The following is a 24,360-nucleotide window of genomic DNA, read 5'->3' on the forward strand; positions in this document are numbered from 1 at the left end:
GGTTGGGAGCTCCATCACTGGGCAGTTCTCAGAAAGTTAGGCTTGAGAAGAGATGAGGAAGAGACAGGTAAGTTGTGTGTCCTATGCATGTTTTCACAGTCTCTGGCCATTAGTATGAGCTGTCATGTTGTCACCCATGAGCACCGTACCTCCTCAGTGCCCATTATCTCTTAAAACCAAACAGATGAGTAGCCTTGCCTATCTATGGTTTGGGGCAATAGCAGAAGTTTAAAGTGGCTTTTCTTGCCGTGATGAGTACCTACCTCAGCCCATGCTACCAGGGCCCCATGGCAAGGTGATTGTTGCCTGTGATGCCCACAACACTGAGTTGGGGAGGAAGGGCTTTGTTGAGGCCACGCTCTTATATATCAGGCTGGGTAGAGTTTCTCAGAACCCCACCTCCTAATTCATATCCTGAAGGGAGGTGCAGCTGTCTGTCCTAAACAGCTGCATGTTACCTGTGCCAGTCAGTAGAGTTGCTGGCAACAGTTAAGCCGGCTGTTTATAGAGTCGGTTGTTTATCTGGGGGGGGTGTCAGGGCCCCAAGTCTGAGCTCTTTATTACTTGACTCCCCCAGTTCTACCTTAGATGAGACAATTTGAGGGGAGCCAATCAAAGGCCACAGGTGCTGAGACGTATCTTCCATGCTTCATCTGAAACGTAGCTTTTGGGCTTCTTAAAAATCACTGAAGTGATGCGAAGGGCATTTATTGTCCTTATAAATAAAAATATCACATGTTGACCTATAAACATAGAAAATGGTTCTAAATGCACCATATAGTTCAGCTATAAATGTGGGGCTCTGCTTCTCCTACAGGACAGCAGGAATCCTTGGATTACTGCCTCTGACATCCTTCCCATCATAGCCCGGCGAGCATGTAAAACAGACCAATGCTAATATGTTTCTAAGGATTTGGACATACACATCAGTTGTAAAGGCACAATCCCTGTGCAGAAAAAATAATTAGGGACACCCACCGGCAACCAAGAAACACTACCTACTCAGTAATTATGTCATTAGGAATACATCCTAGAACTGAGATTAACAAAGATGTTCATTGCAGCATAATGTTTTTTTACAGTTGAAAATGTAGGAAATAGAGAACGTCCCATATTTAGAGGACTGGTTAGGGTGCACTGGTAATACAACAGTGATGACTTAGTGGACTCTATTTGCTTCAACCTAAATAAATCAACACAATGTGAGATGGCAAAATGAGCTTGCAAAAGTAATCCACTGAGTAGGAGAGACTTCATGTATGCCCTAAGAATATGTGTATTATATATTACTCACATAATCATACTTAGGAAAGAACTGAAGGCAGTTATATCATAAAGACACAACTCTATCTCCCAGAGAAGGTGAGGGGAAGGAAGGAAAAGAAATAAGAGGGCAAAGGGTGGCTTCATTTCTACATGTGGCAGTTTCTTCTTTTTTAAAAAAAGTTACATAGTGTGTGTGTGTGTGTGTGTGTGTGTGTGTGTGTGTGTGTGCGCTCCTGTACGCATGTGTGTGTGCATATGGGAGTGCATGCACACACAGGCTCGGGTACAGGGAGGTCAGAACAGCTTGCAGGAGTCAGTTCTCTCTTTCCACCATATGGATTCCAAGGATTGAACTCAGGTCATCAGGCTTGGTGGCAAGTACCACCTCACCCATCTTGTTGATCCAACATTTTATGACTTTTGCAAAAAAATAAGAGAGTAAGTTCAGCAAAACTTTATATATATATATATATATATATATATACACACACACACACATATATGTATGTACATGAATACATATATTTATATGGGCAAAACTATATATGTGTAAATATATACCCACATATATACATACACATATATGTATATACATGAAGACATATATTTATATACATGCCACATATGTATACACACACACACACACACACACACACACACACACACATATGCATATGAGTCCTGGGACTGATCTGCCCAGGCAGAATCATGCCTACATTTCTCTAAGCACCTTGCACATGTTCTTAGGGCCTGGGAGCTCGCAGCTCTGTAGCAGGTGTGAGTGAGTGTGTGTGTGTGTGTGTGTGTGTGTGTGTGTGTGTGTGTGTGTGTTTCTCATTAAGCAAGTGGAAACTGCAGGTGACTTTTCCAGTGTGCCCCCAGCTTCAGAAACAGACAGTGAATGCCTGGTTGGCTGTTGACACTGGACCTGCTTCTCTCCTGCAGCTAGGAAGCTGCTCACACACAGCTGTAACATCTGACTGTGAGGGACAGACAAGTTTAAAGACAATTTAAGACAAGCCACCATGGGTAACTATTCTCTAATGAAGTTGTTCTCTTGGAAAACCCCAGGCGTGAACTGCCACAGTGACACGAGTGTCCCCTTGCACCCCCTGCATTTTGCCAGAGTGAGTGCTTCTGGAACGCTAAACTCGAAAACACGTTATCAAACCCCAAGGATTATGCCTGTGAACGGCCCTGCCATTTTCTACCATCTTTGATGTGTTCTGTCGAGTACCTAACTCTGCCATATTCTTCACTCTTCCTTAGTCAGTCGCCAGTACGGTCAACACTTTATAAGCAGATAGGTGGAAACTGAGGCTCGAGGAGTAGAAATTCTCCACAAAGCTTGCCTGCTGGGATGAGTGTTTAGGTTGGGACTCGGTCCTGGGGAATCTCACATCGCACTCACCCGTGCAGTGGCTGTAAGTTGATTTTATGGATGCAGAGTGATGGTGACATTTTCTTGGCCTTTGTAGATTAACACCCCTCCCCAGGCCATCTGGATAGAATGAAGCCAAGTCTACCCCATGTGTGATGAGTCCTGGGGCTGATCTGGCCTGGCAGAACCGTGCCCACGTTTCTCTAAGCACCTCGCACATGTTCCCAGGGGCTGGGAGCGTTCAGCTCCGTGGCAGGTGTGAAAGTGTTCTTTTTCTTTTTTTTTTTTTTTCTCATTAAGCAAGTGGAAACTGCAGGCGAATTTTCCAGCGAACCCACAGCTTCAAAACAGTGAATGCCTGGTTGGCTGTTGACACACGAACCTGCTTCTCTTACCGCCCTGAAAGCTACTCAGGTTGAGACCTGCCAGAATCAACACTGTGCTCCTCACCTCTCAGTTTATGGCATTGTTGTTGGAGAATAATGAAGGAGAAAGTACAATTCCGCAGTCACAAAGGATGCCTTTGAAAGTTAGGTGCCTTCCAGAGGTATCCTGACATTCGAGAACGTTCTTTTCAGCATGTACTCTAACCTCCTCTTGGCTCAGCACTAACCCCCATCGGTCATCGCGATCATGTCTTCATAAAGAAGCTGAAACAGCCCTTTGGAGGACGCTCCGCGTGGGGGCGCTGGGCTCTGCACTGAAAGTGAGCTCAGCTTCCTGGTTTCATTCTCTTAAGTTGCGAAATGGGCTCACTACAATATCAACTTGCTACTAAAAAGCTATTAGGATTTGGAGAGGTTAGTTTGTTGAGAAGTGTGAATCTGAGTGTTTTCTAAGTTATAACCGTGCAGCGTTCATTTGTTACAGATCTCAGTGAAAATAATTACTGTTTGGCTAGCAAGTGCTAAATCTCAACTGTTTGTGCGAATCATGTGCTCTGGGTGTGCACACGGGCAATGCGCTCTGTCATTTAGGGCATTCCAAGCCAAGGGGGAGTGCGCAGTAGATTAAACCATGCGATTTTCCCCAAACTGAACTCAAAATGGAAAATAAAGAGCAAACAAAACAATTCCCAAATCCCCACATCAGATTGCCCAGAAACCCGCTTGGAGCCTTCTAATTTCTTATTGATTTCCTACAATGTGGGGATTTAATAAGCGTGCCGGTGTGATTATGGAAGCCAGCCTATCAGATGACCTTTGCTGTATCTTAGAGAACCGAACTCAGAAAACAACATTTTTGCTCTACTCATGGTGAAAGCCCTTTTATTTGTTTCCCTTCTGTAACTCTTAATACCTAGCTATTGTTGTAGATGGAACTCTTCATAGAAACTCTGATTCTTAGCCTGGGGTGTGAGTTCACCTCTCTCTCTCTCTCTCTCTCTCTCTCTCTCTCTCTCTCTCTCTCTCTCTCTCTCTGTGTGTGTGTGTGTGTGTGTGTACTAAAGTGTGGAGGCCAAAGGTTGATGCTGGGTGTCCTTTCCAATTGACTCAGTTGAACCTAGAGCTTTCCAAGTAGGCCAGGCTGGATGGCCATGGATCCCCCTGTTTCTGCCTCCCGAGCATTGGCATTACAGGGGTTCACAGCACCCTACTTTTCATATGGGTTCTGGATATCAAACTCAAGTGCCTTTGCTCCTGAAGGAAAGCAGAACCATATGAACCACCCGCCAGCCTCTGTGAGCTTCTTCCTTAATAATCAGAAATTAGTAGCAATTGTTAAACAGAACAGATGTGGGTCCTTATCTTAGATACAAGTTAGGCTCTCTGGGATGACATTACCCATGGTGATATTACCAATACAAAAATGCTTTGGTTAACTAATTCTCAGTGTCCAGCAGGAACTTCAGAGCCAATGGAGGCTTAGGCTGTGGTTTCTGTCCTGGGACCCAGCAGTGGCCACTTCACACAGTCAAGAGTCAAGCAGGTGAGAGATCACATGATGCCTGTGTCCTTGGTTGTTTATGTTTGCGTTGGGATCTTAGATCACTCTGTGTCTGCTTCATTTATTTAAATGAAAGAAACGGAAGATTTTTCCTTCACCAGTTGAGTGGGTATGAATTAAGTGAATATATAAATATATCTGCCCACTATGTATCTATTTGTCTACTGTCTGCCTGCCTATCTATCTAATCTATCTATCTATCTATCTATCTATCTATCTATCCATCCATCTATCTATCCATCCATTCATCTATCTACCATCTATCACCTATCCATCCATGCATGCATCTATCCATCATCTGTCTGTCTTGTCTATCTATCTATCTATCTATCTATCTATCTATCTATCTATCTATCTATCTATCTATCCATCCATTCATCCATCTATCATCTACCACCCATCCATCCATGCATGCATCTATCCATCATCTGTCTGTCTTGTCTGTCTATCTATCTATCTATCTATCTATCTATCTATCTATCTATCTATCTATCTATCCATTCATCCATCTATCACCTATCACCCATCCATCCTTGCATGCATCTATCCATCATCTGTCTGTCTTGTCTGTCTGTCTGTCTGTCTGTCTGTCTGTCTATCTATCTATCTATCTATCTATCTATCTATCTATCTATCCATTCATCCATCTATCACCTATCACCCATCCATCCTTGCATGCATCTATCCATCATCTGTCTGTCTTGTCTGTCTGTCTGTCTGTCTGTCTATCTATCTATCTATCTATCTATCTATCTATCTATCTATCTATCTATCCATTCATCCATCTATCACCTACCACCCATCCATCCATGCATGCATCTATCCATCATCTGTCTGTCTATCTATCTATCTATCTATCTATCTATCTATCTATCTATCTACCTACCTATCTATCAATCAGGCCTAATAAAATGGCTACCCCAGGGGCACTTTAAATTAGGCAGGGCAACAGCTCAGGAGCCCTACTTGCATCTGTATTTAGCTTCTCTTCATGATTATTTTACTTGCTGGCGATTTCAAGCAGTTTCCCTGGAAATCCCAGGACATCCCAGAGAGAAGGGTTAATCGTTTTCTGATTTCTCTGGTCTGCTGGATGAGAGATATTGATCTTGCCATCCAGAAATGTTAGCCAAAGAACAGGACCAGCTCCCTAGGAGCAGAACACATTCCTGCTCTCTCCCTTCGCTTGCCAAGGCAAACAGTCACTCCCATGAGAGCTTGTTGCACTGCTGTGTATGTCCATTCATGCGGATAAAAACCCTATCTTTTCTTCTTGGGCTCCTTTTTGTCAGTGGGAGCAACACAGACACTGGTTGTGTCTCCTCTCGTGACCAAGCTGGAGACTGAAGGACCCTTCCTTACTCTAATATTCCCTGCAGATATGCACATCCATTTGCAGCTAAGCTCATACCTAGGTGCAACCTGTGTCTGGGTACTTTACCATCACCCTTTCTGTGTGCTCTTCATAGCTCTAACCCTGACATCACATATTCAGATTTTCCTCTTCACAGAGGAGGCATTAAATATGCTCCACTCCCCTCCTCTGACCCAGGAAATTATATTCATTTCTTTCACCATTTAGTTAATAGGTTTTATGCACCCAATTGTTACATATAATAATCAGCAGATTAAAAAAGCCAGGAGATCAAAAAATAAGTCTCTGACTCTTAAACACAGACTTGAAGAGCTACTTGAGAGGGCGCACACTTGAGGAATGTATCCTACAAACGCACGCAGTGGGCTGTGTGAATACTGTGGCTCCTGTACTGCCAACTGCCAGGACACAGCTGTGACTCTGACTCTGATAGTATGTGTACATACCTGGGTTGTGAGGGGACATGGGGACTTTCTACCTGCTCCTGTTCTTCCTACCTGGTGGGTACTTCCCTTTCGGGTGTATTGTAAACATATTCCTTTCTCTGAGCATTCCTGGAGGCACCTGGGGCTGAGTCAGCATGTGCTTATTGGATGAGAGAGAAAATATGACCTTGGGCAATCTCGTCATTGATACACATAAATGTATGCATACAATTACATATTCACAAGTGTATCAGATGTAGCTTAGATGCTGAGGAGCCCAAAACACAAATAGAATGATGCAGTAACTCTGTGATGATAGAAAGCTACCTCCAACTCCACCTGACACACATAGTCTCACCCCCTATGCTCCTTAGAACATTCCTGACTGGGGTCCCAAATACCTTTCCTGAGGAAACTCACTCCTGAGGAGACCATATCCACCACCTCTATACCTGTGGCTCTTCTGCCTTGGTGCCGTGGAGAATGGTCTCATTCTCTAAGATATCATTAAAAAAAAAAAAGGCATCTCTGAACTCTGACTTCCATATGGTCTTTTCAGGGTGTTGCATGTATCTTCCCATTGTGGGAACTAGAGGGGGGAAAAAGCAAGCAAGCAATGGCAGACGGCGTTAGGTAAATACCGTAAGCCACAGAAATAGAACAATCACGAGCAATTTGAAGGCCGCCAGGCACGGAAAGAAAATGTCTAAGTCAGGAAGGCATCTGTACAGGAAAATGAAAGAATGAAATTATTTCCATTCTGTTTCTCTCACACCTGGATTCTTCTCCACAGTCCTTATAAGCACATTATCTCGTTTGACAAAATGTGTCGGCAATTATAGCACTAAGTCTAAAGGTCCAACACATGAAGGGAATTGCATTTTGGACAGGAAGACAAAACAACCCAAAAACCTGTATATTCTCATAGCTGTGGCTACATATTTATTTTCCAAAATAACTCTGTTATTTACAACTTATCAAGTTTGATGACCTGGGCTGATGACACTCAGGAATGGTTAGACAAGGTGGCGGTTGGGGCTGAGATGGGATCATACTGCTATTATCCCTAAGAAGTCTGGCTTGCTTGTGGATTTATTTATGTGCCTCCTCCCTCTCTGCTGGCTTCCTAACAGGCCAGAATCTTCTACCCGGTTATTATGTACGCCCGGCTTCCTCTCATGGCTTGGCATCATTGGGATTGTATGCGTCACTGGTAATGGCACTGTCATGTCTGCGGGTCAGGAGGGCTCTGGAGAGCCAGCCATCCAGTGCGCTACGCTACATTTGAAGAGATAATATTGTTCCTGGTGAAGGTTATTCAGCTGCCAAGCAGCTCTGGCTTTAAAATCAGAGCAGCTCCTCCCAGACACCAGAGCTTAACAACAGCAGAAAGACAGGCAGTCTAGTTATTCCTCCAGACAGCGGGAAGAGTTTGGTGTGTAGAGAGTCAGGAGATAACCTAAACTGTAGGGTGCTTGACCGATAGGTTCAGGCTGAGGTGTGCATAAGGTACGGTGAGCTTAGCCTTTGCTGGTTGTATGTGGGTGTGGCAGTTAGATCGAGCTTCTGGTAGAAGATGCCTTCTTCAAAGGCTTGTCACAAGTAACCTATGAAGCTGTGTCAAGTGTGCCTGGGATGTTGGGAAAAGCAGATAGAGGTGGGAAGGAGATGTCGTCTGAGCCCAGAAGTGATAGGAAGCTCTTGGTCTCAGTTGTTTGTCATTGAATCTGGGCCAAATCTCAACTTCTGAACAGAGGGCGGGGTGAGGGCGGAGAGGAACACATTTCTGTTCAGTGTTGCAAGGAAGACTTCTCAGGGCAGAATGCTGATGGTAGTAAACAAGTCTTGAAAACATAGTATTGCACGAGGGTCTCCCAGTTTAGATCCAGCTGTACTGGCTGCTTTTGTGTGTCAACTTGACATAAGCTGGAGTTATCACAGAGAAGGGAGCCTCCCTTGAGGAAATGCCTCCATGAGATCCAGCTGTAAGGCATTTTCTCAATTAGTGATCAAGGGGGGAGGGCCCAGCCTATTGTGTGTGGTGCCATCCCTGGGCTGGTGGTCCTGGGTTCTATAAGAAAGCAAGCTGAGCGAGCCAGTAAGCAGCACCCCTCCATGGCCTCTGCATCAGCTCCTGCTCCCCGACCTGCTTGAGTTCCAGTTCCGACCTGCTGACTTCATTTGGTGATGAACAGCAATGTGGAAGTGTAAGCTGAATAAACCCTCTCCTCCCTAACTTGCTTCTTGGACATGATGTTTTGTGCAGGAATAGAAACTCTAAGACACCAGCCTACTGTTGATTGGCTCCTAGATAACCAAGGTTCTATATGTAAAGTCTAATATGTGTTTGTTGGATGTGTCCTGGCCATGTTTCTCTGTCTTTCTGCACAACTTCTTGAAATGGAGAAGCTCACAGATGTAGGCAATATCTTTCTTTTATATATTCCAGAATGCCAGGATCTAGGTAGCTGCTGAGAGCCATTCTTGAACAGTTGAAAGAATGTAAAATGAAAGCATGTAAATGGTTAGGCATGAACCATTTTTACATTAGAGCAGCAGGTAGCACAACAGATCCAAAGAATGCAAATGCATGAGGCATGGGGCTTAGAGTAGATTTGTCTTCCTACTGTCGCTTCCACACATACGTTTTCATATACTGCACATATGTACTCAGACTGTACTCAGACTTCTATACATATGACTCTGACTACAGAAACATACATGAGAAACACACTCATGCCACACATACATAGATGAACACGAATACCACTTGTACCGTGGACATATACATACCAAATATGAACATATAAAAATAGTTTTCTAAATGGATTAACAGCATGTAGAGAGAAAGGGAGTTCTGAGAAGATGGTGTAGTGGGTAACGTGATTGCTATGCAAACATGAAGGCCTGCATTTTGATCTCCACTGCCTATGTTAAATTCAGGAGCTGCCATGGCATCCTTAACCTCAACGCTGGGATGTTGACAATGGCAGATCCCAGACAATGCTTGACAGATAGAGCCTGGTAGAGACATGAACTTCAGGTTTAGTGAAGAGGTGCACACATGAGCATGCACACACAAAGCAAATGAATCCACTAATCGACAATGAGGCCCCAAGAGCACTTCGAAAGCATTTTAATATAACAAACAATTAAAATAATTTTTATCTGTATGTTTCTTTTCCATTTTCAGGGGAAAATGGCTTTAATTGCATCTGTCCTTGATTGAGCACTCCTTGTGTTTTATGTCCCTGCCTTTCCTCAACTCTGTGACTTTCTGTACCAATAACATCTCCATGCTCGTTTGCAAGCTCGCAAGCCCAAGAGTGAACATGCATGCAGAACTCCTTAACACCAAACAAGGCCTCTACTTTCCTGTCAGCCTCAGGAGCGAGTCATGCTATAGCTGCCCAGAGAAGAAGTTGCTGCTGGTGCTGCTGGTGCTGGTGCTGCTGGTGTGTGTACCTATATGTATGTGTATGACTTTTTCATTGTACTCTGGAAAGAGCACTGACTTTACAAAGATCTTGGATTTCTTAAGATGTTGGGCCTTTGGTTACTACATAAAAGTGACTCCAGAGTTTCTAAAAGTTAGAATTCATTTGCTTCTCTCCCCTCCCCTTCCCTCCCCTCCCCTCCCCTCCTCTCCTCTCCTTTTCTCTCCTTCCCCCTCCCTCCCTCTCTCCCTTTCCCCCTCCCTCCCTCCATCCATCCCTCTTTCCCTTCCCCAAAGTTTCCTAGCTAACCCCCCTTTCTTTTCTTCCTGGTTCAGTCAGCCTCCCAGCAGCTCCAGGTAGAAAGAGCCAGAAAGAGTTCAAGTTCCTCTTTTGTCAGAATAAACTCAGCACATACACTATGCTTTTCTTTTTAAACCTCACCCTTTCTAAGGTTTCTGAGATAGTTATTCCTAACTTGACTGATCTGGAAACTTTTACATTCGTACCATCACAAAAGGATATACACAATGATATGTCAGGGTTTTGCTTTGAACCACAAATCTTGCTAAGAGGGCAGCCTAGAGATGGCCAAGAGCCCACATCTAAGCCCAGTCAATCCCCCCCCCCCCGCCCCATTCCTTAACCTTCTATGTCTTCCTTTAGAAATGAAAAAATCCAAGCAGAAGATTGTGAATATCTGGCCAGGTCCTGACCTTTGAACTCTCTCAAGTTTACTTATGGGAAGGGAAATATGATGGTTACTATTCTCTGCCAGTTTGACAGAATCTAGACATGATCATCTAGAAGAAAAATTTTGGTCTCTTTTGTGGGGAGTTTCTGAACTGGTCTAACTAAGGAGGGAAGACCCTCCCTAGATTTGGGCAACACCACTCCATAGTCTGAGGTCCTAAACTTAAAGAGTAAAGGTAAGTTGAGTATTTGATTCATCCCTCTCTGCCTCCCTGTGGTGGTTGCAATGTAAGCAGGCACTTCATGCTCTGCAGCCTTGAACTGTGAGCCAAAATAAACCCTCCCTCCCTTAAGCTGCTTCTTTCTGGCATTTGTTACAGCTATGAGGAAAGTGACATCCTACAGGAAGAAATCTCCATGTCCAAAAGCATCAATGGCTGCCTGAAGAGGGTACCCACAACAATGTGTTTTGATTCATAGAGGCTGGAGACAACATGGATCACAGTTCCCATGGAAATCTCTGCCAGTGTTTTTGCTTGATTCAGCCAATTATCTTAGCAACCATCAACAGCACCTTGCCTCCTCCCCTTCCCGTGACAAGCACATTCTTAGCTCATTTTAGTTGAAAAAGAAGCCCATCTGTTCGGTGATATTAAATTCAGAGAGGTGTTCTTGTGAAATGTTTGGCCTTCTCTTTTAAACGCTTGACAATATGCCACAGGTAAGAGTTCTCCCGTGTGCAGTTCTCCCGTTCTCCTCTCCCCTTCCCTTCCTCGTGCTCCCCTCCTCTCTCCTCTCTCTCTTTTCTTCTCTCTCCTCTGACTCCTTCTCTTTCGCTTTTCTCTCTCTGCTAGTTTCTGTTCTGAGCTCTCCTTACTGATTTAAGCAGAAGAGATGAATATGACCCCCTTCTCTAACCCAGCTTCAACACCAAACATTGAACAATATTCTCCTATTCTCCAACTTCATGCACTTGAGATGTTTCGATAGAAGATTCCCTAGTTAACCTTTTTTCTTTTCTTTTTAAAGAGCTGTAAAATCCATTCCTGAGACATCATAATACCACAATCATCTTTATTTTTTTCCGTAGTTACAAGAGGAGAATGAAGGAAAGAGAGAAGAGAAGAGTCTAAGAAAATTAGTTTATTTCCTATATTCCCTGGGGCTCTTGGTTACGAATTACTGATAATTTCTTATCCTTATGATAATGATGGGGCTCCAGGAAAGAAAAATGTTCCAAATGAAGACAGGATGTTGGATGAGACTGGGATTTCAGGTAAGAGTAGATTTCCTGGTGTTGATTAGATTCTAGGTGATATGAGGCTTTGAATAGGTATGAGACTTCACAGACCCCGACTGGGGACGAGGAGGTATCTGATACAGATGAAGCTGCAGTGGGAGCTGGGATTCTAGCAAGTGGGTCTGAGGTTCCAAATGGGAACAGAACTTCAACTGTAGGGATAGGAGACTGCAAGGGAAGATGGTATCCCATGTGACCACAAGACTCTGGGTGAAGGCTCTGCACGAGTTTGGTCCTACAGGTGGGGTGGGCTGCTGGTCAGGGTGGACTCCAGGTAATGATGGGATTACATGTAGACATAGGCTGTGGGTGAGGATAAACGTCTGTGTGCCTCTGGTCCTGCAGTTGAAGACGGACTTCAGGTGAGGGTGAGACTTTGGGTAAGGACTTCGTACCTTGGGTGGTGATAGTTTCCTGGTAACTATGAGAGTATGGAGAATGTGGGGTTATGAGGGAGGATGGAACTATGAGTAAGAATGGAACTATGGGTAAAGGTAGAACTATGGGTAAGAATGGAACTATGGGTAAAGGTGGAACTATGGGAAGAATGGAACTATGGGTAAAGGTGGAACTATGGGCAAGAATGGAACTATGGGTAAAGGTGGAACTGTGGGTAAGGATGGGACTATGGGTAAAGGTGGAACTGTGGGTAAGGATGGGACTCTGGAAGATGGCCTGATTGAGGTAAAAGCAGGACCTTCTGTAGTTGGCAACACCAACCAGTCCCCCTCAATAGCTTTAAGGGGACAGAGAAAGACACTCCCACCCTCATACACATTCAGGGAGGATCTCTCAGTAAGAGAAGGGCTGCTTACTCAGATTGTCTTCATCCTCCGTGTTTGTGGTGCCAGGACTTAGGTACTTGAAAGGAGCGAGGAAGGTTGACAGTATGCTGACTTTGTCTGGAAAGAGAAAGAAGAGGAGGTGCACTTTTGACATCGAGTTTCAGAAAAACCCAGTGCTTTCTTATGTTATTACCCAGAGGTTGGGACAGAGAAGTGGCGGCAGATACTTCATTGTGGTTCCATTTCTTTTTTTTAAATTGAATTTCGGACAGCGTTTTTATCAAATTCCTCTCTCCATTCAATTTAATTATGATTTCCATCTCTCTTCCTTTACATATATATTTATTTGTTTTTGGCATTTCGGTGACCTTGTTCCACATCCCTGAAAACTTTCAATAGTTGACTTCAGGGTTAAAACATCTCATCTATTTACAGGTGAGTTAGCTAACACTTACCATATAAGGGAGTTCCTAAAATAATCAAAATTCAGTAATACAATCCCAGAACTAGGAGACTTGTCCCAACAAAGGCAAGAATTCTTCCAACCCCTCTCATTGGTGGAATATTTGTTCTGAGCTCTTTAGTTATAAATATGACATAAAAAAGTAGAAGTTGAGAAGCAAACACATACACACACACATACATACACACAGACACATACATGCACACATGCACCCCCCCACACACATGTGTACTGAATCTACAGTCTTGTCACCTAATGAGTATATAAGTAGAGGTGATAGAAGGTGATAGAGGTTGGGGTTAGGTAAAGAGCCTGAACTATCCTGGGAACAGCCAAGTGTCATTGATACTAATGGAATTCCAGGGACCCAGGAACAACTGGCTTTTTGCACTCTTCCTGTCCTGGATGATATACATCTCTTTAGCCCAGGCTGGCCTTGAACTTGATATCTTTCTACCTCATCCTCCCAGAGACTAGCATTTCTGGAATACATCAACATGCCCAAGTGGCAGTTTTCCTCTTATACATATAGGTGAAGGAATTCTAGGTGGGAAGTGCTATTGGGAAACACATTTTAAAACGAGTAATTAAAGGAGTCAACGTTCCTTATTTTAGAAGTTTCCACGGAACAAACTATACTGCAGAAGCTGTGGGGGTCTGCTCACACAGCGCTTACTCTCTAGAAAGTTTGCCAGAGACTCAAAGCGTTGGATTCGCAGAGTGCACCAGCACAGGTTCTCCTTGTGTCTGCACAGCTCTCGTTTCATTTTGAATCTGGACTGTAGTTATTAAAGGACCACAGATGAAAGTGTTACCATTACTTGTCTGTTGTGGTGCAGACTTGCTTCAGAGGTATTTCTGATCTTCTCTTAAGCTGCTTGGGGGTTAGCCAAGAAGGGCTGTGCGGTACAGGGCCCTTTCCTTCTCCTCTGCTGCCTTCCTTACCTCAGGGCAAGATGTTTTAGAGGGGTTACCATCTTCAACACTGCTTCTGATCTCTTCCTGTTATTACAGAGGAGTCCTCCCTGTTCCAGTATTCCCATTTGCTTGTATATCTTGATCTAAGGGCAGATACCCATGGAAACACTCACTGCTGCTTTTTTAACTGCCCTTCGCCTTCAGGCAACCAGACCTAGGTTGGGATTTGTTCTTTTCTTCCAAGGCCAAGCCTATTTTCTCTTTAGACAACCTTTCCTGAGGCTGGGGGAGATCACATTGAAATTCATCTCGGAGCCTGTTAACAGCTGTTGTTTCCAGTAGGGACAGGCACCAATATAGTGTTCACTGAAAGAGAACAATAAATAACTCTAATATGAAGTGCCTGTTCCTCCTTCATTCTACCAAACACAAGGATCAACACAGCGAAGGCATTGCTCCCCCTGAGCTCTCGCCGCACAAGCTCATTTACTCCCACAGAATGAAATACCTTGCTTGGGTTATAATTTCATTAAGTGAGTCCAATAACGCTGCACAAAAGACTGTGAAGCTTAAATGATTTTGTCTGGAGGATCTCGAAATAAAATTATAATTTTGTTTTAATAAAGCCGGAATACCAGCAAAACAACCCACAAAACATACCAAACTATTTCAGGGCGAAACTGTGAAATATATAAAGACTATTTTAGATCCATTCAAGTCTTTGCCTTTTGCTGTTGCTGTTTATTCTTTTTTATGTCTATCAAACAGAAAGAGTGCATGCAGTTAAAACTGAATGTCAGCTGAAGAATGTTTTTCAGTGTCTATATATTCTCCATATTGTGTGAGGACTGTATAAACCAGGACAAGTACTTATTGTTGATCTAAAGTTCATGTTTAAGGTAAAGGGCCTTATACATAGATAGACAGATTTCCAAGGAAGATCCTCAACTGGGTGATGAGCAGGCAATATTAATGGCAATAGTTCTTAAGGGAGTGCAAGGGGAAGGAATCACACAATGCAAGCATATACCACGCCGACAGGACAGCTATTGTAAACAAGACAGAAAACCAAGTGGTGGTAAAGGTGCAGGGAAAGAACAGATCCTGAGCTGCCCTGATGATAACATGAAGCAGTGTACTGCTGTGGACATACGAGTTCCTCTCACAGGTCTGGACCTCCAAGGACTAAATGTGTCCCTTCCCTGTGGCCTGGAGATGGAAGTTCAAGGGTCTACCAAGAGATGAACGGATATACAAAAGTGTGGGGCGCCCTCACAGTAGAATATCATTCAGCATGGAAAAGAAGGAATCCAGGCAATTTGCTCCTGTATGGTTGGAATTATGGGGACAAAATATACATGCTGTATGACCTCATTTACATGTGCAACCTGAAAAGTTTGGAGTGGGAGTGGGGGAGATGCCAATCAAAGAACATAAAACTTACATGTAGGAGAGGACAAGGTTCTGATTCCCTGATGAACAGCATCGTGGCTGTAGGTAACAGCAAGGCTTTGAATGCTTGCAGCTTAACGAGAATGAATTCTATGTCCTTACACACACACACATGCACACACACATACACACACACAGGTAACTCCAAGTGATAATGGCATATTAACCTAATTATGATAATTATACAATGTATACACATATTATGCCATAACAAGATATACTTTAAATATGTATGATTTTATGAGCTCATTAAATAATCTTAGATTAAAATATATGGCCACCATGTTGAAGACAGAAAATTGTAGCTGAATATCCTACATATTTTAGAAGAATTCTTTATATTATTTTATGTGTATAAAAGTCTTCTTTGCCTGAATGTATGTCCATCATGTGCATGCAAGGTACCCTAGGTACCCTTGGGGATCAGAAGAGCATATTGAATCCCCTGGAACTTGAGTTATTGATGATTATGGCTTACTATGTGAGTCATGGGAACTGAACCTGTGTCTTTTGCAAGAGCAGTAAATGCTCTCAGTCACGGAATCATTGCTCCATCCCTCAAATAGCATCTATCTATCTATCTATCTATCTATCTATCTATCTATCTATCTATCTTTCATCATCTGTTATACATTTAAAACCAGGAGAAAAGTGTTATCCTTGATTTTAAGGCATATAAAGATATAGAGTCGTGTGACTATGATATTGTGATTAAAAGGCTTAAATAAAGGTTAATATTTAGGAGAAAAAAATTACGTTGTGTTTTTTCTAAAAGCAATCCCTTGCACTGTATTCATAAAAAAAATGGTCACGGTTAGCTGAAACTCTGTGACAGACCATGCTGAGGAATATCCCCATATGAGAAAATAGAGTGATTTTCCCTCCTTTACTTTCCAAAGCCAAAGCCATAACATGACATCATTGCGATGAAAAGCAGGATGGATGTGGTAACTGTTCAGTTTGTCTTGTTGCTTCCCTTTAAATGAAGAGTGGGAGCTGTAGAGGAACCATTATCTCCTTCCGTTATGATTAGAGAACCCATGAGCATGTTACAGGATCCCAAACCTATGCCTAGGGAGAGCAGGAAGGAAGGGTCATTAATAAGGGTGGGAAATGTTACTGGTCCTGAAGAACTTGATGACTTGCTCCTACTGTAATGACATTAAAATAAGACAAACTACATGAATCGACCATTTGCAGAGTTTGGGTAGCAGGTAGTAAACGAAGACTGTGTCTGAGGAAGGGGAAATTGTTTTTCTAGTAGAAAGACAGATCCTACAAAGTCCACAGTGATATCCACAAACTGATCTAAACAAAGAACAAAGCTTGCACCCTGAAGACAAGCAGAGTTTGAGGGCAGAAGGAAGCACCATGCTTAGAGACAGGACCCCAGACACGGCTCGAGTTCTGTGCTGTCTTAGCTATACAGGAGGGAAGGGAGAGTTTGATCCTGGCAGAAAACAGCTTTCCCCTCAGGGAATCTTAATGCTGGAGGAAGAGTCAGAAGGCTGCAGAGTTACGAAAGCAAGTGTTCCAGTCAGGTAGAGTGGAAGTTTATGTTTGGCTGGGGTCATAGAATTAATGCTGGAGGAAGAGTCAGAAGGCTGCAGAGTTACAAAAGCAAGTGTTCCAGTCAGGTAGAGTGGAAGTTTATGTTTGGCTGGGGTCATAGAAAGGTTATGTCTTAGGACTAGTTATCCCTGAAATGAGCAAGTTTATTGGCTACTAACGAACTGCTTACCAGAAGAAAAGTCGAGAAAACAGTGTTAAATCCATATTCTCACCAACACATCCTTTCATGTCTAGAAGACAGGAGCAAGAATAGTAGTAACATTATGCATAAGAAGCCAGAAACCAGAACCACGGGCAGGAAAAGCTCAGCTGTAAGGTAGGATGATGTTGAAGTTAACAGGAAGGGCTTTATATGGAAAGTGTAAGGATCTTCAAGAATTGTAATGAAGCCCAGCACAGTGGTACACACCTTTAGTCCAGATCTTGGGATTAGGAAAAATCTCTGTGAGTTTGAGACCAGCCTGGTCTACATAACAAATTCCAGGCCAACACGGGATATGCATATTAAGGTCCTGCCTCAAAAACAAAGAAACACAAAAAGAACTTTAAAGAAACCATGGACATAATGAGTAAGTAGATGGAATCTTGGTAAAGAAACAAAAATTAAAAAGTAAAACTCTAAAAGCAAAACATTGAAAGTTCAAAACTGTAATGTCTAAAACGAAACACTCACTGGATTAGATTAGAGATGCTTATTTAGTGACTAAGCATATTTAAAGATTTTAACCTATCACTCAAAAGCTAGATTTAACAGCTAAAAAGTAGAAACCAACCAACGAACCAAACAAGTAAACATAAAACAAAATGAAGCATTGACATTACTAAATGGTGCTGGGTACAGTGGCTTGTGCCGGTAATCCAGGTAATCCAGCAGTAGGGAGCCTAAAGCTGGAAGATTGTGGTTGCCTAGGTCACACACACTACACTGCAGAGTGAATTCCAGGCTTCCTTGGGCTATAGACTGAGACCAGGCCTAAGAAATCCAAAAGCAAAACAAAGACCAAATCAACCAACCAAACACCTAAAAACTAACAACCCTACAATATGAAATAAAGCATAAAAAAAAACAGGAAAAAAAATGAGTGGTTAATTAAAAAGATGAGGGATGAAGCAGATGGCATATGGGATAAATGGGAAGTCTATCAGCAGTTTGCTTGAGACGCGTTGAAGAGGAGTGTGTACGAACAGACATAGACATACTCACATCATCACACAGAAGGAGGATGGCTGAATTAACAACAGCTATTGTAAGTTCCCAGGAATTAAAAAGGGATGTAGTCACAATAAACCATTACAAGGATAACCTTGAGAACTTCACTTAGACTTTCAAGCTGCATGAATCAAAGTGCTGAACTGAAGGGTAGACAAATACGAAACCATTGAGCTGTTACTGTTTGTCTCTCCATTGAGAGGAAAAGCAGGGAGGGGAGATGGTTGTGTAGAAGAGGCTGAGGCAGAACTCCGAGTTATCCCGATCTCAGTGGCATGCGCAGAATACAAGAGAAGTAGGTACTTTCTTCTAAGGATTTCACAGCACACAGATAGATAATCTGATCAGAAATCAAACCGGTCCTAATAAATTTCAAAGGACTGAAGTCACAAGGGTACACGCTTGGGTGATGATATGATTAAATTAAATGTTTATAGAGAAGAATTCATCTAAATAAAGATTTAATAAGAACGAACCATACTGTTAAAAGCAAAGAGGAATCTACAGACTGGGATCATGTGCGCTTATAGTTCTCAGAGTTTATTTGTATCCAGAATGTAAGAATCCTTCTAACTTAATAACGAAGGCCATAAGATCCAACTACTAAAAATGGTCAAGATACTTGAACAGAAATTTCACAATAGAAATGTATTGCAAATAAAGTCACCAAGTTGTATTGAACGGCATCACAACTCGGAGAAATGCAAATTAAAACCGCAGTGAGATGTGCAAATGGAGACCACACCTTTTAGCAAAGCTTCAAGTTTAAAAATACTGGTAACGCTAACGTGAGGTAAAGGACAGATGGATAGCCCCAAATTCTCATATTGTTAGACAAATTTCAGGAGCCTTTGGATGATATTCTAGCTGTTAGATATCGACCCATGACCTACCAACATTATTTCTAGATTTTTACTCAAGATAAATGAAACAGATACCTTCACAAAGGATCTGTGTTTGTACTCATATCGTAAAGCTTCTTGTAGAAACTTTACCCATCACGACTCCAAATTCGAACCACCTTAAATGCCTGTCGACAGAACGGACAGAAAAATTGTAATACATTTATATGATGGAGTAACACAGAGCCAAACAAAACAAAACGGAACAAAAGGATCGCACCGTCAAAATACATTGTGATATGGATGCGTCTCTGAAGCACTAGATGTGTGGGGGAGAGTTAGAAAAAAGCAGTCACAGCACAGAATGTACAACTTGATTGCATTTAGAAATCTCAGAGCAGACGAAACACCTTTGTGGTGAAAGAAAATCCTTCCTATGTGATGTCCCTATGTGATGTTTCTGCAAACTGCTTTGCGGTGAGATCAGGTGACCCCTGGGGTTGGGTTACAGGGTGGCTGGGAAGAGTATTTATGGAGAATATTTATGGTATGACGAAAACATGTTTGTGGAGATGAAGCTGTGGGGTTCCTGTGTGCATGCAGGAGTTATAGTACAGATAGCAAAGCATGCAGGTGTCCCTAAACCACAGTCTTTCACATTCTGTGAATTATACTTCAGTAGTCAAAAGTGTTAAAAACAAAACTGGGCAAGGAAAAACAACAATAACAACAACAGAATACCCCAAATCCCCAAAGTATCAGTTTACTAGAAAAGGGAAGTGGAGGGTGGAATGTGTGTTATTTCATCTGTAAAGAAGTGTCAGGATGACAGATGTTGAGTGAAGGTATGGACAGGGATGGATAAATTATATATCCACTTGGGGGCCTATTTTATCACCATTTACATTTTTACTTTGTTATCTGTTTATTTTACAGTTGTAGATACTCAGATATATATTTTTTTAAAGTCCTAGACACTACAGAAAGAAAGCCAACCCATCACAACCAATTATCTCAAAGACAAAGCCTATTGGAAACATCTAGAGTCACGTGACGGTCCGGATGGTGAGAGCCAAAGTGATCGCTAGAAAGCTGAATGCTGAGATCAGAGTCCTGATGGCTGCTCACCCCTCTGCGGCCTATTTACAGAGGTGATATAAGGGACAGTTTTGAGACCTATCTGTGCATGAAAATCCTGGGGGTTCTTTTTTGTTTGCTTTTTTTTAAAGACAGGATCTCATGTCTTTAAAAGGTAGTAGGCAAGCTCTCTACCCACTGAGCTACCCCACCCCCTGTGACAAAGCGCTCTATTTAAACCGAGCAGGATGAAATGAACATAATCTCTTACAGTACAGACATGCCAATTACCTAGAAAACTCATTCACAGAAAGTTAACACACACACCAGAAATTTTAAAGAAAAGTGATCACTGCTAAAATATCTGAGAGCTTGATCTTACCATTTGCCTGTAAGAAGCGCCAAGCCTTTAATAGGGCAGGTTATTTTAAAAAACACATAAAGTGAATGTGATAGTTATGTCCTCATTTTGAAAACTGGAAGTGAGGTTTTTGTCCTCCTGTCGTCCCCTTGGAGGCCACATACGTTTCCATCCAGTACAGCCATCCTGAACAATTACATAACCCGAAAAGAAGGGTGACAGTTGGAGTCCACAGAACTCCGTTGGTACCCTCGGGCTACAATACTTAGCCTCTTTTATAAGTTCCGTTCTTGTGTTTCCTTTTGCCAAAACACACTCTGACAGATGGCCTCCCTCAAGCCTGACCCACTTTTTTTCAGAACTGTACATTCTGAGGGAATGCAGGTACGTGTTTAAGTAAATACTGCTCCAATCTAAATAAAACCTCAAATAAGTAGGAACACGTGGGCCACCCTCAGAGTCAGGAAACTAATTAACCTGCATGCAGGTGGGAGAAGGGAATGGCATTTCAGAAGAAAGGCAAAGGGTCTTATCTTACATACTTTTAGGAACTTTCAAGTGTTGTTTTTAAAGCTCCTGTCCCATGAAGCAACGCAAAGCGATTCCAGCAGCTTTTAAGAGGACTCTGGGTCAGCACTGAGTTTTTAAAACACAAGAAGATTTGATATCTTTTTTGGAGATTGCAGGGAGGAGATATCTTCTGACGATTTCAGAGATGCATAAAACTTGGGTGTTTGGTTACTGAGAGCATCCGATCAAACAGGAGACCAGACTGGAGTGCTGTTACACAGTGAGCTTTTGTGCGGGTTCAGTTGTATCCTCACAATTCACAGGTCTTAAAACTTAGTTCCTTGGAAGGGGGACTCTGTTTGGAGATGACTGGGGTAAGGTCAGCATGGTGGGGGGCAGCTATCTGCAAGCCAGAAAGAGAGAGCTCAGGGGAATCCAACCCCTGGCAACACCTTGATCTAAGCTTCAGTCTTCAGAATTGTGGGGCAACAAATTCCTCCGATTTAAGCCAACTGGTATGTATTGTTACAGCCGCTGTAGCTAGCCAGTACGTTCTTCCACAAGCTTTGCTTTCCTGAAAACATTTGCAGAGTTAAACGAATGATTTCAAATTCAGTCACTGACAGGATGATGCAGAGAGACCTATGTTCTCAGGGAAGCAAATTTTAGGAAGTAACTGATAAGTTAAGACCGAGTAGATGATGTATACAGACAAGTATACATCAGGTATCCTGCGTATCAGATATTTACAGTACAATTCACAACAGCAGCAAAATTACTGTTATGAAAATAGCAACAAAGTAATTTTATGGCCAGGGATCACTACAACATAAGGAATTGTATTAAAGGGTTGCAGTGTTAGGAAGTGTGAGAACCACTGTAGTAGAGGTTTTGAGTGCGAACAGTCTCTCACAGGATGTGAGTTCTAAGCAGGAGTAACACCATGTGTGAGGGTTCTGAGTTGTGAGTGAGGATCTTAGTTGAACTTCTCAAATGAGTTTGGAGAGGTCTCCATTTCTATGAATATGGAAACTTGAGAGAATAACGCTGGTTCAGAGTTTAAATTGGGAGTCTCAGAGAGAGAGGCATCAATGAAACTCTGGAGTGTTAAAGAGATGATTAGTGGAGGAGAGAGAGAGAGAGAGAGAGAGAGAGAGAGAGAGAGAGAGAGAGAGAGAGAGGAGATGGATGAACAGATGAACAGAGAGACAGATGGACAGAGAGACAGATGGACAGAGACAGACAGAGAGACAGATGGACAGAGACAGACAGAGACAGAGAGATCGACAGAGAGGGAGGGAGGAAGAATGAAACAGACAGAGAGAGAAAGAGAGAAACAGAGAGAAAGGGAGGGAGGGAGAGAAACAGAGACGGAGAAAGTCATTCAGACCCAGATCCACTATACTTGCCTCCATGATTGTTTCAAGGGTAACCAATACATAAATAAAGAGATGTGGATGATCCATTCATTACCTCCAGCTAGACACAGTGCATCTATTGCCAGCTGAAATACTCTTCCCACGCAAAGGCGCAGGGAACACCGCAGAAGAGGGGGTAGGAGGAATGAAAGAGCACAGAAGGGCAGTGAAACCCATTGTTTAGACATGACACAGCCAATTCAGTCATGAGCCCCCAGCTCTGTGACTACTCGCATGGTGCCTGCTCTTCCTCAGAGTTTCCAAACTCACTGTGTTTAACCTGTATCACTGTCCATCACCGAGCTCCATCAGCTCAGGAACAGGTGTTCAAGACAGGAGCCTGGGCCTGAGGAGGGTACATTTAAGACTCAAAGTGTAACTCTTGTAGGAAGCAATCCTACACGGAAGGTGCAGTAAGCTTCTGGTCCTGCTGGGGCTTTTAGGAGCCATGCATACAGAAACAGAACTTGTGTTTTTCAGACAGGGTTCCACATATCCCAAGTGACTTTGTGCTTGTCATGTAGCTGAGTATTATTGGGAACTTCTGGTCCCCTGACCTCTACCTCCAAAATGCTGGTATTACAGATATGTGCCATCATGTTTGATTTAATATAGTGCTGGGGAAAGAACCAAGAGTGTTGTGCATACCAAACAAGTAGCCTAGTGGCTTAGCTACACCACTAGCCCCCACAAAACAACCTTTTCCACAGGCATTAGAAACAGAGCTATTGGTTTCTTACGTGGCAAAATACATAGCTGTTTTATAAAATATTCTTTCATTTTTAACGCATTTTTTTTCTCACAGCATCTTCTTCTGTCAACATGGAGTCACGTGACTAGTAGGTTTTGGACCAATTATTGCCATGCTGTGAAAAGCTTCCAAGGCCGCAAGGGCACACTTGGCTTGAAGCACATTTTCATGAACTTTGGCTTATTTTTAGAAATAGGGGGAAAGCCTCCATATGAACAAGAAGACACCAGATTGTTTCATGTACTCTTCCAGATGTGAAAAATGGGCAAAGATACAGATGGTCTGACAAATGATTGACAGGGGAAGGTGAATCTTTGCAGGAAAATGTGTTTAAATTAGGAAAAGATTCTCAAGGTATACGTTCACACTTCACTTGGAGGCTTAAAGTTTTCTAAATGATGTGCCAAGGCACTACTCACATGGCTTTGCGATGTTCTAAATAATTTCCTCATTTTATATGGGAATGGATGTTTTTAGAAATGTATGTATGGCATGACATCATCCTCTACATTTGAGTTTGGCATCCTCAGGCAACTTTTACATGTGGGTACCACTGTAGGCTCCTTGGCTTCACTGCTGACTTGAAGGTTACGAATTCACGATAAATGGATTACAGGGCCCAACCTACTGGCACCAAGCCTGACATGGTTGGAGACTACTTTTCTTCTTTCTTTCTACTTACTTTCTATCTACAATAACCACGCCGGAGCTAGTGAGATAGCTTAGAAGGTAAGTGTGTGTGCCACAAGCCTGAAGACCTTGCAGAGAGATGACTTCGGCAGGTTATCCTCTGGCCTCTACACACATGCACACACACACACACACACACACACACACACATACACACACACACACACACATACACTGAAAGGACCTTATCATTGAACAGATGGTGTCACGAGGCCCAAGGGCTCAGTTGTCGCACCATTTCAAACCCTCACATGAGACTTGAGAGCAAGTGGCTCGAATTATTCTTCAAGTAATTAAAATTAAAGGGATGGAGGTTCTGCAGGGTTATTTCTCCTTCAAGTGCCTCCTGCACCCATACAGCAAATGCATCCTGAAGTGATTTAGTCATTTGGAAAGTTTTTACACAGCCTACAGCACATTCCTTAAATTCTGTAATGAGATGTCTTTTTATTATCTAGTAAACTCTTATTCAAGCACTGAAACACATAGC

The 24,360-nt window shown here is 42.7% G+C and overlaps 1 protein-coding gene and 1 long non-coding RNA gene across 2 annotated transcripts in view; one reads left to right on the top strand and one right to left on the bottom strand.

Annotated features, from left to right (window-relative positions):
* The window catches only part of Adarb2 (adenosine deaminase RNA specific B2), a 538,180-nt gene that overhangs the window by 173,160 nt on the left and 340,660 nt on the right, over window positions 1-24,360 (bottom strand). The window contains 1 exon segment of the mRNA NM_133302.2: window positions 12,637-12,723. Within this exon segment, the coding sequence (NP_579836.1) occupies window positions 12,637-12,723 (87 nt within the window).
* On the top strand, window positions 11,093-20,432 carry LOC102552293 (uncharacterized). The gene is made up of 3 exons (XR_015641321.1): window positions 11,093-11,242; window positions 11,612-11,797; window positions 20,032-20,432. It is a non-coding gene; the product is annotated as an uncharacterized LOC102552293 (long non-coding RNA).

Source organism: Rattus norvegicus, chromosome 17, assembly GCF_021556685.1.
Source record: "Rattus norvegicus strain SHRSP/BbbUtx chromosome 17, alternate assembly SHRSP_T2T, whole genome shotgun sequence".
Classification (NCBI taxonomy): Eukaryota; Metazoa; Chordata; class Mammalia; order Rodentia; family Muridae; genus Rattus; species Rattus norvegicus.